General features: G+C 35.7%; 1 protein-coding gene, 1 long non-coding RNA gene and 1 pseudogene across 3 annotated transcripts in view; 1 reads left to right on the plus strand and 2 right to left on the minus strand.

The window, feature by feature from the left end:
* The window catches only part of LOC115449941 (egl nine homolog 1), a 57414-nt gene extending 57042 nt beyond the window's left edge, over window positions 1-372 (minus strand). The window contains exon 1 of one of the 2 annotated variants that reach the window (XM_037438166.1): window positions 17-372. In XM_037438166.1, coding sequence (XP_037294063.1) covers window positions 17-314 — 298 coding nt within the window. In that variant the 5' untranslated portion in view covers window positions 315-372. Of the gene's footprint in view, window positions 1-6 lie in introns of both variants that reach the window. The other variant, XM_037438165.1, reaches the window with a different exon arrangement.
* A 2509-nt stretch (window positions 373-2881) lies between these two features.
* LOC115449940 lies at window positions 2882-4250 on the plus strand. Its single transcript, XR_003939230.2, has 3 exons — window positions 2882-3170; window positions 3329-3590; window positions 4031-4250. It is a non-coding gene; the product is annotated as an uncharacterized LOC115449940 (long non-coding RNA).
* A 2928-nt stretch (window positions 4251-7178) lies between these two features.
* Window positions 7179-18686, minus strand: LOC119189182 (annotated as a pseudogene).
* Window positions 18687-19274: the final 588 nt, after the last annotated feature.

The raw sequence follows: 19274 nt of genomic DNA on the forward strand, positions 1-19274 counted from the left end.
TTTGATTTTGACGAATGTCTTATATCACCTCCACTACCTTCGCTTACAGTTTCTAGTTGCGATTTTTCGGCGACTGCTGCGACGCCGTCTTTCAATTTCTTCGCAGCTTCTTCGATAACAGTTGAACATTCGCCAGATTTATCACTTTTCGGACCCTGTTTTGGTAACTTGGGTGCACACTCACTTTTATGCCTCTTCCAGTCTTGTCGTTGATGTTCCGTGTTACAATAATAGACGTTGAGGCACCGTGCGCATCTCCGATGCGTTTTTTGATTGCATACGGCGCAACAAGCAAGTACGCCTTCCTGATTCATTCTGAAATAATTTCTCCAAGGGCCCGAGCCGGCCCCTTCGAGTTGTCAAAATGTCAACTGCAAGAAATGTCATATACGACGTGACAGCCACGGGTGACAGCTAAGCGGATATCAATGTGTGTACTCAATAACTGTTCATTTCTGAGTAAGTATTTACAAATGAATGTGGAAATATTGAAAATAATTTCATATTTATAACAACTCCATAAAATTAACAATAAACATGAATCATATTCGTATAATTAAGATGACGCACCGAACAATATTCGGTACATATTATGTATAATGGTGCTACCACATGCTCCGTGTTCACGATATTGACTAGTTGCTATGTTGGACGACAAGAAATATATTGACAAAGGTGTGAGCGAAAAACGTGTTAATAGTTATAATCTTCCGTTAATTGAAAGTTTTATATAAATATTATATATTTACGTATGATTACCTATTATTTCGATGATTTTATTTTTATTTATTTATACATATATAAAAACACCATAACAGTTGATAATAATACAAATAGTACTTTTGCAAAAAAAAAAAATATGTAGGGGAGAAGGAGGCAATTTAGGACAAAAAATATTATTCCAAAACTATTGATGATTTGAAAACACGAATTGAATTTTTTCTTATTGTAACACTATCATTTACTACTGTCAAGTAAAGATCAGATGAAACGTCAGATGCCCAATTGATATATTTTAAACCAATGACTAAATATAAAGAGGACAGGCCTCAAAAGTTAGCTATATGAATATGTTATATTTATGTTAGGGAAATCGACGCAGAATTGTCAATATATATGTCTATCTCTTTTACTCAAAGCTTATTTGGAACGCAACAAAAAAACAAAAATAATTGCTTTCTTCGCATATGGCACTATTTCGTTTACTTCAACACACTGGGACCGCCTTGCGGCAGAAACGCCATTTTATGCTGGCCAGTCGGCAAGTACATGTAGTGTCAGACGATGTAAACAAATCTTCATAAATATTGAATTTAAAGTAATATACTTAATCATATTCTCAATTGTTCAGTGTGTTTATTAGTGTATTTGTTAAGTTTCGAAAATGACTCAGTGTTGTGTGAAAGGATGCAAATCGAATTCACGCAAGAAAGACCCCGAAATATATTTTCATAGGTTAGTAACTGTTTTACCGAAAATTAGCAAATATCTTTGTATAATTACTTTTTGGATGTGTTTTTATCAATTAAAATGATATGTGGATCTGGTTTGTTAAGCTTTGGACCCTTTTAGGCGTGATTTATACACATTAAAATCATTATGTTTGTTTACACACGAGCTTAGGGATGGGTGGGTGGATTTGTTTAGAAATTATTGATATCGATATTTTAACAGACGCCCGTTTATCAGTTACGGTTCTGTCTTTGAAAGAATGTTAGAGCACACATCAATATTGTATTATTCAGAAGGACAAACTAAGTGAAATTAGAATATTTTTTAAGATAACCAAAAAATTAAAACCAAGGCAAAATGAATTGAGAATATTGAGCGACGTGATTGGAATCCTACACCAAATACATATTTCTTTACATTTTGAGAAGATATGCATAAACCACACGTTTAATTAACGCGAGTAAAGATAACTGTTTTCCAACAATATTCGCGATAAGTAAAATAGTAATGATTATTATACTTCACCTAATTAGTAGTAATATTACTTTAATATATTGCTATGAATAAAATTAGAATTGTTACATAAAAGAATAGATAAACATAAAAGAAACAACATAAAGATGAAATGTAAGATATATTTTTACAATTGGCGGTCTTATGTTTTGAGCAACCTTTGCATGCACGGAAATAGATACATAATCATATTGTTGTTATTGCAAATAATTATTATAATTGATTATCTTAACCACCATTTTACGGTCATTGATTTTAGTTTGCTGAACCATAGTTATGTTTCTCGATCAAAGAGCATAATAATAAAATAAAATAAAACCAACCAAATAATTGCTGGCTACGCTATCTTATTCCATTTATCATGTATTAAATAAATATCTTAATCTGTAACTTAAATTTTTAGCAAGGAATAGTGCAACATACAAATATAGATCAAACACAACTGGATGTTTGTCACAACAGGTACTGCTTTGTTTAACAATTGTTACTTATAAATCAGTTTCAGTTTGTTTGTTTACATTATGATTTGTTATATTTATATTATGGTAGTTCCTAACCCCTTTCGTATTTGATCTTTTTGGGGCTTGTTTGTCTCTCTTAATTCTTCGATGTCGATACAAAATTTTCGGTACTAGCATATCACTATTGTAAGGGGCGGAGTCGGCACCATTTTGTTCATGAAATGTGCCGCATGTCACGTGACCATATTACCCATCCTCTATACTTCTTTTATCATTGTTTTAAACTCAGAACAATGACAAGCAATTTTAAATAGGCATGATGACAGATTTTTAAAAACTATTTTATAATGTTCGGAAATATTTATTAATTACAACGAATATCATATTATTGCCAAAAATAAAGATTTTTGTATCAAAAAAACATTTTATTTTATAAGTTAAAAATTCGCGCTAAAACTTATCAAAGTGTCATGGCGTTGCCTGTGAAGTGTGACGTCACGTTCGAGTAATCGAGATGTAAACACTATACGTAGTTATTTAGTGAGAAGAAAAATGAATTCCAAAACGTACAGGTGGTGTGCGGTCCCTCAATGTACTAACACATCCATAAAAACACCTAATAAGTTATTTATTTTCGTTCCATACAATAAAACGACACGATATAAGTGGCTTAAACTTGCAAAGCGTGATTTAAAAGGAATATTGCCCCGTACTCAGCTTTATTTTTGTGAAGATCACTTTGACGTAAGTATTTACTTAAAATTATTACTAAAATTCTTAATCATGATTTGCTTCGAGGTTTTAATTTAATAATTAACATACTTTTTGAAAGTTATGTTTCATGTTTCACTAAATCACAGCCTTCAATGTATTTTATAAAAGACATTTTATTTCAATTTCAGTTGCCAAATGACATGGAAAATTATATGCAATATAATTTGATGGGATCGGTGTCGCAGATCCGCATGAAACCGGGGTGCATTCCCTCAAAATATTACTGTCAACCCGATAGAAGAAAACGAACAGCCGATATAACCGAACCAGAATATGTTGTCAAAAAACAAAGAAAAATGTTAATTGAGGAATATGAAAAAGAACTAGTAGAAAGAACAATTATTGCTACAGAAAACTTGGAACTTGGAGAGTCTTCATCCGGAAATGCAGGTGCCTACTTATTTTTTATTTCAATAATTTTGATTATAAATTGATTCAGTTTATTATAAAGCCTAGCCTAATCAATAATGAAATGATACAAATTATATTTTAAACATGCCTATATTTTGTATACAATATAACTGAATCTTATTGCGCACAATATGATGAGTCAGTCTTTGTTAGTAAAAAATCTGTGAATTATTTTTATCGAGTTACTAAGTTTTGCAAGCAAATATTACACATGATGCACCCAGGACAGCAAATAAATGCATACAAGTAAGTATATATAACAAATAAGTTTAAAAGTAAAGCCATTCAAACAGAAATTAATTTAGTAAATCAGATGACATCACCATTGAGATCTCTTCTGAAGTCTGTTTCTACATCACCATTTAATATTGAAAGTTATATTACTGCCAAACCATCAATCAATAACCACTTTATTACAGAATGCTTCAAGAACATTATTTAGTATTCATGAAGAATCTGACAGTGATATTTCTTATACACCATCTGTGATGCATAAAGAATCATCACCATCAACAGCACCTTTGCAAATCAAGTCTACTTTAGACTGTAGCGAGTTAATTGACGAAGATAAAAAACAAGAGGCATCAAAAATTTTGGAATATACATTGCTGAAAATAAAGAAAACTTATTACAAAAAAAGCTACACAATAGTAGCCTTTTTTAAGTTCTGATAATAACATTTGCAGTTGTATCTGTATATAAAACTCCTGGGTTGGTTATCCAGTATACATATAATTTTTGAAAGATTTTTCCTTCACAGGACACTTAATTTCCACAATGCTGTTGGCACAGATCCCATCAGGTGAACCCGCTAACTTGGGGTAGTTCTTGGAGAGCATTAAACCACACTTTTTATTTTTTTTCCTAAGATGGCACTTATAGTTTTCCTCACATTATCTTCCATTATTCTACCACGTTTCATGGCTGGTGTATCTGGGATTTTTCCCCATTATTATAGCAATCAGAATGCCTTTACTGGTTTTGCAACAACTGAATTCAAATGCATGTGAAGCTGTGACCCTGTCATATCTCAGTTCATGCCAAAGACTGCTTTTATGTTGGTCTGTTGTCCCTTTCTCTATATTACAGATGTCAGCATCTGTCAATATTACATTTGCTAAAAATGTATTGCAGGATTTTACTTTATATTTAAACACTAATTTGTGCATGGATAAATTTTCTAGTTGGGTCTCTACATAGTTTTTTGATACTTTGATAACAAGCAATTATTAAGTCTTCTTTTCTCCCCTTCCTCTAAAAACTTTTCCAATATTTTTGTATTTGATGGCAAGCTAGGCTTACCGTTGGAAAACTCCTTGGCACTTATATATTTTAGGGTAGTCCCAACCCTGGAAAGCTTGGACTTCATCCAGTAACATTCAGTGGATGTACAGGATGGGTCCTCACTTCTGCGATGGACCCACATTATGAATGCAATGGCATATTTGCAGCCTCTTTGAGAAGCCACACAATCATGACATTCTACTGATTTTACTGCCTCTTACTGTTCGTCAACCACCAAAGTCACTCCATACAACTTTGCATGGACTTTATGTTCTGGGCAAATGTTGGCTTTCAGTATGCACAGATTTTCTTCGCGTTTAAGCTGAACATAACCTATAACGTCATCGCCATAACATGCCCTGGCGGACCTTAAACAAAGAAAACATAGTGCAAGTATTTGGTACCTACATGTTATTTAAAATAAAACATTTTAATAACATAACCTTAAATGCTAACCCACAAAGAAATACGTATATAAGGGTTTGTACTTATTTTTATTATTTAAATTAGTTTTTTGTAAAGTTTATTGTATTGTACTTACATGGATGTTTTGACATTTCTAAATTCAGCGGAACAAAAATCTTTGTTTGAAGCTAGAAACTCTCAAGCATCAATAAGTCGATTCTAGGCAAATTTGTGTTGTTTGCTTTTGTAAATCCTTTTTCCATGATTCACGTTATTGTACTTTTAATTTAACAACACAAACAAAACAAACTTGTCGCTGAAAACAAACTTTAATCGTAAGTTTAATTATAATAAGAGTTAACCAGTGCTGCAAACGAAACAAATCATATGTTTACTCGAACGTGACGTCATTTGCTCCAATTGGCGTTCAGAATGTCATGGTGGATTGCATTATTTTGTAATTTTATTTTATTAAAATAATTATTAATCTCGCTCATAATAACAAAATAAATACGAGATTTGTAATCCCTATTTAGGTTTCATTAAACAGATACAAAACTTAAGGGATTTTTATTTACTGTCATCATGCCTATTCATGATGTCCATGATTCTGCATATTATCTCTTTATTGCAACTATTGTTTTTAGCAAAAATACTGTTAAAATAATTTACTATTAAATATTTCGAGTAATTATTTGTATCTATCCATAAAATTAGATTAAGTACTTTTAAAACGTAATACATACTACCAGTGACGTTTTACAATTTTTTACGAGTTTTGTTCGCGGTTTCGCCCGCCTAAAAGAGTTTTATGGGATAAAAGTCCGCTATATATTTCCCGGAATATAAAGTACTTATCTAGCCTATTCTAACAGGTCAGAGCCTTACACACCTTACCAAATTGATTGTGTTTATAACCAAGCAGACCATCTGATTTAAATGAGTATAGCACTGTAACGTTTTTTTCATCCGTTCAGGGACGCTCTGAGCTGTTAAAATGTATTAATTTATGGAATTGGTGACTAAGAATGGTAGGAGTTATTTATTCGTACAGTTTACTCATACGAGTTTAATTCATTTCTTGAAAGATTTTTCTCTCTTATAATTTCTTTTGGCCGCATCTTATATTAGTCCAATCAGTACCTAATCAGGTAATAGCTCTCTTGTTTTTAGGTTCCTTAAGTAAGTAAGGTATGCGCAAACCGTGCCTTACCAAAGAGAGAGAAAAAAAAAGTAAGTAAGGTATAAGGTAGGTACATGAAGCATGAAGAAATCGCAATAATTGAGTCAAGATTTATTGTTTATAAAAATTATTTATTTTATCCAGGTAAATACAATACATATTTATTTATTACTTAGTCTATTTAAATTGTTTCAAAATAATTTGGAATGTTGATAGTTTTTATTTTCTTCTAGCATAGATTATAAATTGTTGCCATTAAAATTTAACAGATAAAATGTTTGGTGTATAACCTAATACTATGATTTGCATAATATATAAGTAAATAAATATTTCAGTTATTTACAAGTCTAGCAAGCACAATGGAAGATATGGTGATTATATGAAATATTTTAGACATTTTGTCGTAAATGAAAAACAGACTAGATTAGTTCTACGTCGAGCCACGTTCTTTAAAAGGAAATGTTTGGCTCATAATATGAAACGTATTGGAAACAACATTTCAAAGCAAAGAATAAAGAGCGAGACTCAACGAGAGCGAACTAAAAAATGACGCAAAAGAGCGCGCGTCGTTTCAGCCTACGCGCGCCTTTGCGATAACTTACAAGTAGGTACTTATAATTAAAAACTTAACAATTTATTCCTCTTATTTCATGTCTGTAAAATATGATGTGTTTATCTAAATCATACACGATTACTTTTGTTCTACGAATTACACTTCTTTATCATTAGATCAAGATTAGACGAACATTTCAAGAAATACGTTCAAAGTTTTATATCAATCTTTTGACAGATTCTACCTTTGGTCAGATATCAGATGAGAAATAGAGATTAAAATATTTTAACAGGCAGAAAATATTATGTGAAAAATAACGCTTTCAATTATACATATCATAATTTTACAGTTTGGGATAGGTATTTGGGTACTTTTTGGAAGATAAAGAAATTTTATAAAAGATTTATAATTATTTGCTATTTTATATCTAACCGATTTGAAAGTGAAGTGAAATCCCATACAACCTTTCTCATGCGATTCCAATGATCAGAAACTAGTAAATAAGAATAATTCCGAAATGATAAGATTTATTTTTCCGCGTAAATGTTATCTATCTGTGTAGAGCAACAAAACAAATGTTCCCATTTCTGGTCCCACCCTTGAGACAATAATAATTTTGTATTCAACTTTTAAGATTAATCAATTGTTTCAATTCATTGTTGCATCATTGGTAAAATTTTTATGGCAGTCAAAATTTTGGTCAGCATTTTTATGACAATAGCCTCAAACAAGACAAGATAAGTATTAGGCTTTTATAAGATATTATTTGACAGTTCTTAGTGCCGTAGAAAGTTAGAAGTTAGATAAAAGTACATCTACGTTACTCAAACTCTAGCCAATATTTTGGACCCTATAATTACTTTAGTACCTGTACTAAATTTACAATAATATTGTTTTAAACGAGTAACGAGAACTATCATAAGATTTAAAGTTTAACATAATATCAATTCATTCTCTTACAACATAAATGTGACACTCCCTGCTCTTTGTTCTACCTGGCCATTATTATCGATGGTAAAATTGTCTAGCATCTATGGTATATATTTACTGGCAATTTTGATCCTTATGAACTGGTAATTTTAAATTTATTTATGCCAGGATTAACTAACCTATAATTACCATTATATTTCAAAAACATCAACCACTCCTAGCATACTAAAGCACAAACAAATCTCACATTTATTTCAATAAACAGTAGTGTCACATTCACACATCAATAAATTATATCTTATGGTTATACTTTCGTATGGTCTTCTTCTTGTGGTAGTACTGGGGAGGCGGGGCGTGTAACACCCTCGCTAGTTCCGCCTTCTCATCAGCTGATAACACGTAGACGGGCGGCGCTGGAGGGAGGAACCTCTCGGCTTTATGAGGTTCTCTCTGCAGCCTGGCTCGGTACAGCATCACAAGGACGCATAACACACTTATGATAAATGCTGATGTAGCAGCTAGAACTATTAGGGCTGTGTGATATGATGTTGCTGCTGATACCTGGAAAAAATATAAAAAACTAAATACAATCTCGCTTTCGTGTCATAATAATACCAAAATGGAGAAAAGTAACGAAGAACTCGCATATGACAAAATTGGTTTTTTACCTAAAACTACTTATTTCAAAAATAACTAAAACTACTGAAACAACCTTATAATTAAGAACAAATCCCATAAAATAATTTAGGCGTGTGATTGTCCTTATTAATAGTAATATCAATGCGCGATGGAAATAATAAATCCAAAAGGTATTTCTCAGGTTTAACATTAAGGTTATCTAAGAGAAGATGTTTCATACCGTAGATTCACTAAGGATCTCCCTCTGCTGCATGGCGGGCGGCGTCGACGCGGACAGTCTGTATTCGCTACGAATGACGTCAGCCCCTAGGATGCCTGCCTCGCCAGACTTACTAACACCGGCTAGTTTCTCTTGTTTCACCTACAAAGCAAAATACTAGATAACACTCTTAGATTTAATTTTGCACATATTTGATTTATATTTATTGATGTTTTAATTTTCTAATCATTAATATAATTATTTTTTTTATTGATTTGCGCATTACATTTCGAACAAAGTAATTAATATTCCTCCTTTTTCTCATCGTTACTGGCCAAGTTAACATTATTTTCAAAATCGGAACCGTTATTAGGAGCATCTTACAAACGACGTTAGCTTTGTTATCGCATTAGTGTCTTCAATGTCTCAAATAATATCGTTTTGTTGAATATTTACCGCATTTTCAATAAAATACACTCGGTCGACAGCTCTGGGTCCAGACAGTGAGACCCTGAGCTTCACAGTGCCCCTATCCTTAGCGACAGAGACCGGCACGCGAGCCCCAAGTGCCGCCAGCTTATCAGTTAGCGCCGCAGCTGCCTGTTGTGCCACTGCGTTCTCAGCTCCGATCAGCTCCAATTCTAGTATTGCTGATTCTATTTGAGTTGGTTCTGTGGGATTATTATTATTAATTGTAAATATTGTTGCAATTTCTTATTCATTCTTTTCTTTTAAATAATGTGAATGTCCAAATGCTGCGGTAATTTTAAATCATTCGAAGAGTTCTGAATTCAATATAGTAATATGATTTTTGCGAAGAAATAATAATAAGAGTTCCTAACTCTATTTTATCTTGTGTCTGAAAACAACCAAAATGTAATAATATACCACAAGGATCAGGCGAAGGCAGGTCAGGCACAGTAGGTACGTTCTGCCTTCTCTGGCCCGCTTCATCCACACACCAGCAGCGTCCGCGCGCGCACTGCCGCGGCGAGAACGATCCGTCTGACAAACATCTGGGACGGTGGCCTTCTGCTCCTGAAATAAGTTCAATCATGGTAAAAAAAAGTACTATGTAGTGGATAGATTTATGGTAGGCGGTAACTATGTACGTAATGGATAAAGAAAACAAATAGGTCGTAAAGTTAGAAGAACGTTTTTAAATAAACATGACCAATAAACTACATTTTAAAATAAGGAGGATAAGTAAATAGAAGAAATATAATTAATAAACTTCAAGCCAGTGTTAAAAGAATAGGTATACCCGTAAATACTTTTAATCTCCTAGAATATAATTCCAATAGCATAACTTACCATTCTCAATTTCTTCTTGCATCATCTGACATTTAGTTTTGAAAACAATCTTTTCTTCAACTACAAGAGGTTTCTCCATTTTTCTTGTTGTGTCTGCTAGTTTAGGTTCAACTACTTCAGATACAAGAATCGCTTCATCTTTCATCTCCCTGCTTGTAGCTTCGGGCTCATCTCTACCTTCGATTTCTAAATCAATATTGTCTAATTCATCTTCCTCATCGAATTCGTCTACTCGATACGCTGTCATTTGTCTGATCAGCTCTTCTAGTACTGGAATAAGGTTTTTTTTTAAAATAATCTGATTACTATGAAATATCGTTTTAATCTAAGTTTGACGCTTTCTAAGTGGCTTGTTTAGTATTTGGATAAGTTACAATTGAGTCATCCAAATGAGTAGAGTTCATTATTTTATTTAAAGGCCAATTAGTTACGTTCTATTCTTTCATATTTGGTTTGCCACTTCCGCACTATTATGAAAAGGGGCTTTAAATTAATTGGGATTTGCAATGAGTCTTTTAAAACTAACCTTCATCAGCCCTAGCCCTTTCGTCCATAGGGTCCCGTGGCACCCACTTGCGTGCTTGTCTGAAGTTGCAAGAGGGCTTTGCACCGCGCACCAGAGAACCCTTCAAGGGTTCGCCTCTGGCGCTTACACACCAGCATACATCTGTAATAACGAAACATATTTAAACAACATGATAATTAGTTTTACGCAGAAAACATCAAGTGTGCCAAAGTATTCTAGACTATAGCCAAATTTGCTATGAATCATGATTCTCGCATTCAGCAAAAGCTTTTAATTAGTTTGATGCATTGAAATCGTTTCGAAGTTGGGCATTCATTCCTTTATTTAAGTCCCATAAACGGCAAAACGTATCATTTTAGATATGGAGTTAAGAAATGTTTTCAGAGACAGAAGTAAGTAGTTAGATTTGTTTTACTCACCGATGTGGGACATGCACTGTACAGGTTCCCAGGCACCACTCGCGTCGCACACTGGTATGAACGTGCCCTTGCCGTACTTCTGTGCTGCAGCTTCGTTCTTCTCGCGTAATCGCTCGCACGGACTCAATACTGAGAGCATAAAATCAATCAATAAAATCACATTGACTGTAATCAATCTGGTTTTCATAATCAAGAACGTATATTGTAACGAATTTTGTATTTGTAGCTTTCTTAAGGATTGCTATGGCTCTTGCAGTGAGGATGGCAAATTCAGATTTTACGTTGGTAAACAAATAAAGTAGGTAGTTACAGTCAGTTCCTATACTGTAATAAGAAAGGAACCAGTTAGCTAATTTTTAGGATTTGAACTTAACTGTACACTTTTACCATCAGTTCGATGAAATTTTGGTACACAATTTGTATTCGTATTGTCGTAAGAAAAGGCTAGACTAGGGATCATGCTGTCTCCAAGCAGTTATGTGTCGGAGCATGCGATGATTGTTAATTTGTTTTGCAGATTGTCCTTTGCTGCAAGACAATTTATTGCAATAGTTGCCTTGTTAGAACAAATGGGTCTTACCAATAAAAATATTTTTTAATTTAATCGACGTTTTGTCTAACAAAATATTGATCAGTTTTGGCTATATTTTATTGGTAAGAAGGATATTGTGCAATGCATGTAACGTGCTGTTATCATCGATGTTTTGTGATAATATCGTATGAACACACAAATATAGTACATTGTGACTTGCGACATGCCTTGATCGTTATTTAGATTCCTTCCACTTTTCCTATTTTTTCTCAATTTCGCTGTTTCGCCTTCAACTGTTTTAAAGGAATTTATGATGTTAGATTAGTTAAAGCAAATAATATTATTTTCCTTTCAAATCTAACGGTCTTTTAATTTATTTTTGAAAAGGAATGGAACACATTTTATTAACGCCCTATATTACAACTTTTTTTTAGCTTTATTTTAATTGTTCGAGTTGATTACAAATCTTCATTTCGTAGTAGGTCTACCATTTTTGCTACCCTCTAGAAAAAAATCACCAATTAGTTGTGTCTACTAATATCAAGTCAACAACACGAAACTTACCCGGACATACAGCGTTACACTCTTCCTTGGTCCTAAAGTTATTGTGGTTGCCAGAGCAACCATGGTACTTGAACCGCTCGCACCGGTTGCGCTCATGGTTGAAGTGCCACCTGGTGGTGTTGAGGACCTGTCCGTCAGCGCAGCTACCCTCGTCTTTGCTCTCGAAACATACTGTACCTGAAGAATAAATAACATTGAAATATAGAGATACAATCTAGTAGTGATTAATAAATACAGTAGTCAGTAAAGGGAAAGCAACATAAAATGAACAAGAAATAATAATTGAGTAATTTCATGGATATTTCCTTTAGACGATAACAATATAACTCAAATCCCAAAAAATACCTTCGCTTCCAAATGGTTTTAAAACAAAGGTGCTGCAGCAAATGTACACCTGTCGTCAAGAGATCCCTTCAAACCACAATCACAGTAAAAGCATTCAACAACTTACGTGGTTTAGGGCAGCAGACCGAAGGTCTCGAGTCGTGTGGCGCGAATCTACACGCGTGTGTTGAGGGACAGGCGGCGGCGCTGGGGCCGCAGATCAGAGCGCCTGAGTCGTCAGGAGCTTGGAGAGGATCCACCCCTCCGGGGCATTGCGGTGACGGGGCGCAGCGAGCTAGCGGTGGGCACATGTCACCCTGTGAATAATGCAGAATATTAATGAGTATGAATCGTACTAATAATATTATAACGTCTAATTTTAGAATTTACAAGAGTTTAATCATTTTCATCTTAATTATGAACTGATGAAAATACAGACTTGAGACTACTATATCAAATAAAGTTCTTGATACTTCAGAATAAAGTTTAATTTTGCGAGTATATCATATCAGTGAATACAAGGTATTTCATACCTCACAATCTAAAGGCACTAGTTCGCAAGTCTCATCTGGCTTGCACTTGGCCTCAGCGCAGGGATCTCTGCAGTCACATGTCGGACAGCCCTTGTCATCGAGTTCTTGGCCGTGAGAGCAGACTATCACATCGTTGCAGCCAGGGTTCGGGCATTTGTGGGGAGCGTCGCAGTTGGGAGTGGAGTTGGTTGTGCGTGTTCCAGGAACCTACAATAAAAACCATGTATCTGTGTTGAAATAGGTGCGAACTAAATGCAAAAAATCATAAAACTTAGCTATTCTAATGAAATCAAGTAAATTTTGTAACTAATAAGATTTTTCCGTAAATAATTCAATTGACAGTCAATGGATTAATATTTGATAGATAGTTAAACTCTACTGAAATAACCACGTGTATTGGTAGCCGTCTTAAGTCAGAATTGCAAGCAGCAATGTAAGCAGCTAATTTGTATCTGAAGTTTACCTCGTTTCCAGCAGTATCGACGCACCAACACGTTTTGTCCGACCTCCTGCACTGCACCTGTTGATAGGTGCCGTCTTCCTTGCAGTCAGGCACCCACGTCCAGGCTGGTGGGTTACCGCTCTCTACAGCCGTGTGAAGCGCCAAGGCTCTGGATAGAAAACAAAGATAATTAAACTAATATAGGTACATTAAGAATTGCGTGGATATACTTAGCAATATATTTAATATAGTCATAAATACATTTTAAAAGCCCAAACTAATGTCATCATATTAAGCATAGGTATATCTAGGTAACTAATGTGAGCACTGTAATAATTTGTAACGAAAATAGAACGGCGTGGCTGGTTATTTGCATACCTATCCGCAAATATCCTACCCATATAAAATTAAATATCAATTGTTGTTAAAATTACGCCATAATATCGCACATTAGAAAAACCTTTTCTAGACCGTCAAGGGACAAATCAAATTTTAACTACTAAGCTCATTCCTTTACAACACTCTGTCTCTTTACCTTCTCTGTTGGCAAGCTGTTTGATGCACAGGCTCAGTACAAGCAGTCCCGCAGCCTGTAGCACAACAGCGCTCGCCATGTCCACACTCCGCGTCACTTCTACACGACCATTCACACGCGCCGTTTGAAGGCACCAGATACGGGCACTGGCCGGATTTCTTTGGTAGGCCTGTGGAACATAACTCTTGACTTAAAGAAAGATTATTTGAAACGAGGTTATTTGTCAGGTAGAGGTAAAACTATTTTAACGATTGTCATAAATTGTAGAAAGCGTTTCTGAGTGCGTTTGGGAAATTTATCAAATGAAGAACATAATCGGGCACTTTCCAAATAAAATTCAAATAAAAATAAATACTTTATGGAAATAACAATTAAACATAATCTATTCTTATTATTCAGAAACGTTCAATACACAAACACTCACACGCTGGCACCGGCGGGCGTAATCAGCATCGCAAGCCACATCGACAGTGGCGCAGGCGCGTCCTGCTGGACAGGTAACACCGGAGCAGGGGTCCCGACATCTGCACGTGGGACATCTGCCGGCACCCAGCTCGAACCCGTAGTCACATCCCATGCGGCAAGTCAGCTCCAGGCAGGATAGCTCTTCTCGAACTCTGGTTGATAATAGTTGAACATATTTATAGGGAGGAAAATAAGTATTACTGTCTGCTAAATTATATTCTCATTTCACAAAAACATAAATAGTTTTCTAGAAGTTTCGATATGTGATGAGGTCGATCAAGAACTTAAGTGTTAAGGATGACTTGCCATCTTTTATCAATGTATGCCTTAACAATAAAAGTGTGAAATAGGTAATTCAGACACTTTATGACTAAGTCTTTCTATGTGACTAGACTTACTTACAAATAAGTAAAAATAGCTATAATGCCACTTACTTATCACAATCTACGGAAGACGCGTTGTGTGTGGTGGTCTCAGGAATCTCGGTACCGAAGGAGTCGACGCACCAACATCTTCCACCAGCACATTGTTGAGAGTTGAACGATCCGTCAGGCTTGCATGTGGGCGGTGGAAGGGCAAGTTTCATACCATCCACCGTGCCTTCCATCTTCTCGTCGAAGTCCCGTAAGTACTCACACACTGTAGAAATAGTATTTGTTTTGAATTTTGCATCAAATGAATGTGGGGCAATGGTTCGAATTCCCTTATCAGTTACCACCTTCTTTTCTATTTTACATAGGTAAAGCCTAAACATTATCTATAGGTGTACCGTGGATTTTTTTGTTATTAATAGCAACTTACATCAGTTGCAATCGATTATATCACTCTTTCAAAATTAGGTACTCATCATTTTTAAATCGAGTGTCTAGGAAATCCAACAAATTCCAAATAAAAATCTATTACTGCAAAACTATTGATTTTAACTCACTAGTAGGCGTATCGTCGACGCGATCGGCTTGTAGTCGCATCTTGGCAGGATCAATACACACGGGCCCACAGCCGACCGTGGAGCAGCAAACCAGGTCGTTCTCGCAGTCGCCCTCTGGACAACTAATGGTTGAATTTAGACCGCAGAGCGCCTCGGCTTCTGAACCGCAGGCTTCGAAGTTTATCTGCAAATTTGAGATTGAAATTTGTCAGTTAATTTAAATTTAAATTTGAATGTTATGCAGTCAAGGACAGAAATCCATTCAGATGTTTCTGATGTAAAGATGTGAAGGCGATTATGACGTATTTTTCCTGTAAAAAATAGAGGTCTCAGTAAATTAGATAAGATGTACTGACTACGCCCTACAGGTAATATAAATACAATGTTGACCAATCAAGGCGTGGTCAGTGAACGAGAAATCGTTACCCAGAACTATCCTTGTACCTAAAATTATCTGAATACTGACTGCTCCAAAAAGTATCTATTGCGGATTTTAATTGCATTGCGGAATTAAATTTTACGTACGCTATCAAAATTTGAATTATTTACCTCCATAACATCAGTATCATTAGAGTTATCAGCGTAATGAGGATCTGGGCAACAGACGGCAGAGGAGCTACGTCTCGTGTGAGTGCACACGTGACCTCCGGGGCAGTCTGACTCCACCACACTGGACCACGGAGCCGTCGTCATCTGCCGCTGGGACGCCTAGCTCACACGGGTTCTCGTATGATACTTTAGGACGACCTGTTGAATTAAGAAGAATGTTGTTTTCAATTGTAACATTGATTTATCTATAATTATATCATTACTACTCAAAGACAAGTGAAGACTCTAGCAGAGAATAATTATTTAAATTCGGAGTCGAGTGGGAAACTAATTGCTTTAATTTATTAATAATTGAAATATCTTTTAACTACAATATCAAACACAGCTTGATTATATTTAAATGCTCCTTATTTCTCAAGCAGTAAGGAAATTAACTTACACACAGGATATCCAGTGCAGAACTCTCCAGAACACTCAGCGTCTTTAACCCTGACGCACTCCTCGCCTTCTCCACAAGGGAAACCAGCACACGGGTCATCACACTCGCAAGAAGGGCAGCCATCAGGGCCGGACTTGTATCCGTACTCGCATATGCCAGCGCAGAGGGCGCGGGCGCAGGAGGTGAGACTACGGGCACCGCTGCGGGCAGCGAGAGGGGTGGGAGAACAGTGTACGGAGGCCGAGGGGCCCATGGACCCACGAAGCTTGTTGCCATCTGTGTCTACGCACCTAAAACAGAATACTTCGTTGCCTAAAAACTGTTTATTGGTGGTAGGATATATGTATCTGCCCGGAGCACAACCACCATACGATCCGCTTTAGTGACCCAAATATGTGTTTGACGTTCCGGTATCAGCCGGTATATATCCGGTTTCAAACAGGCTGGTATAATTGTGTCGACTGACAAGGAGTGATCGTCTTCTTTAATCGACACTCTACCTGGATTTTTGACCCCATTCCACTTACCATCAGGAGTAATAGGGGTCACATTGACGTTCTCATAAATTAAAAAAGCAGTAGGAAATTAAAGAAAAAAGTTTCGTAAAGTTTATTTTACTGTAGCAATTTATTTTAGAATGTTCAGTTTAGAACGATATTTAGAATTATTTAAATTCGTGTTCCATTTGCCGAAACATAAGATTTAAAGATGATTTTGTGGATACTTTTAAGCGTCTCTTAACTGAATAGGAATTATTGACGCTTGACCTTGACATAAAGGTCATTCATTACCTGTGGTCATTATTCACGAGGAAAATATACAAAGTTTCGGACAAAAATATCTCGAAAAATAATTAAAGTAAAACGTGAATGTCTGCCGACTTAAACGATTATAAAATTAGAAAGTTACCTCGAATGATTTCATACGTTACGAAGTTATTTTTTTCGCAAGTTTGGCATCAGATTTTAACTTGAACGTAGAAAGCAAGTCATTTTACACGTTCTTACTTGCTATTCTTGACGCTATTGGAGTTTATTTTAACTTATGCAGTATGCAAATACCCCGCTTGCATACCTTGCGGCTGTTTATCTTATGCTACGTCTAATCAGAGCTTTGTAACAACATGAATTGTGAACTGCTTTACATGCTCAACATTTACGACATATAATTTACCAAGTAGACTTACGAATACAAGACGTATTCTAGTGCTAACTATTTTCATTATATTACTGTATTGTTTCAACTATACGGTGTCACTTGTGTACAAGGGGCATTTGTAGTATGATATATATTTCGGCAGCCAAGAAATAGTGACTGAATATATAATGTTTCAGGCTTTAGCCATTCAGACCTTGATGATTTAAAATTCTTGGCAGTGTTTCTACTGTTTATTGGCAGTTACCGCCAGAACGGCAGTTACCCCATATAGATGCAAAAAACGCTCACTCACCAACACACTAAACCATTCCTCGAGCACTGCTTCGACTCAAACGAGCCATCGTCCTTGCACTGAGGCACGTATCCTTTGCCTTCTTTCTCGCTGACCACCAACAACTCTGCGAGCATCTTCTGTTGAGTGCACATGGTCACGTTGTGTGGTAGCGTGCAGTGACGACCACACTCCCCTCCATCGCAACACTTTTGCATTGACGGACACTCAAGATCATGGGCGCATGGAGTCCACATTCAAGTCAGTGGTCGTCGGTGCTGGGCATGTACCAGCTTTTTGGAGTTCAAGGGATGCAGGGCAGCAGACGCCGTAGTCATTTCCTAAGAAGGAATAAAAATGTAAGTTATTAAGATTTTAATAGATTGGAAAACAATTTCGTAATATTGACAAAGGGAAATATTAAAGTAAAATTAATATTTTTGAAAATTCATAATTATACCTGATTCGACAAGACAACGGTAGAGCGGCGGGCAATTTGGTTTTCCAGGGTCTGTTCCGCAAAGGAACGGTCTGCTTGTTTCTGATATTAGTAGAGGTTCTCCTACTGGACATATGTTTTGTAAACTTCTGCCTCTTTTACCTGTAAATAGGAGATAGAAAGGATGAATCAATATGTATCCCAAAAAATGCTTAGTAAACACTACCATAAAGGTAAAGAAATAACGAAAAGTTGAAAAATATATAAACAAAATCATTTATTTTCGAAGCAATATTTTTTATAAGCAACATAAAATTTTATTTACTGCATTTCTACCACCCCAAGTTAAATGATCGAAAATACCTTCGTCATTTAATCCCGTCTTTACTTATGTATGTAAAAAGTGTTAATAAATATGTTTTTATAGCTACTAGATATATTCATATATCCTATTAACCTGAACAGTAGCTTCTATCTATTGCTACACTAGTGAAAAATACTCACAAGTATTAGGCAGGCGGGCAGGGTCTGAGACAGGGCGCCTCCTCCAACTGACAAGACAGCTGTCAGGACAAGTGACAGACGTACAGGGATCCCTGCACTGGGAGCTGCTCTAGTGCAGTTCACAAGACCAGCTGCTGGCGCTCGGGTGCCGGGAACCTAAATAGGAATAAATTAGTTCGGTTAGGGACTTGTCAAGTGATGATTTGATGAGTTTATCTAGACTAAAAAGTAATATCATAAAAATCAGATAAGTTTAGAATAACTCTCTAGTAGGAAGGTTGATTGAAATCAAATAATACTGTTTGATACAAACATGACTGTCAGTCATGGATACTTTGGTGTGAAAATATTATCAAATTGCAGTTTCATGAAATCACTTCAACATTAACAAATTTCTATTTTACTTAAATCTAAAGCAGTAATAAGTATGGAATACTTTCAAGCCTACCTCAAATCCAGCTGCGTCGACGCACCAACAAGAGCTGACGATCTCGTTATCACACTGGATCTCTTCAAACTCTCCATCTG

Source organism: Manduca sexta, chromosome 13 (genome assembly GCF_014839805.1).
Source record: "Manduca sexta isolate Smith_Timp_Sample1 chromosome 13, JHU_Msex_v1.0, whole genome shotgun sequence".
NCBI classification, from domain to species: Eukaryota; Metazoa; Arthropoda; class Insecta; order Lepidoptera; family Sphingidae; genus Manduca; species Manduca sexta.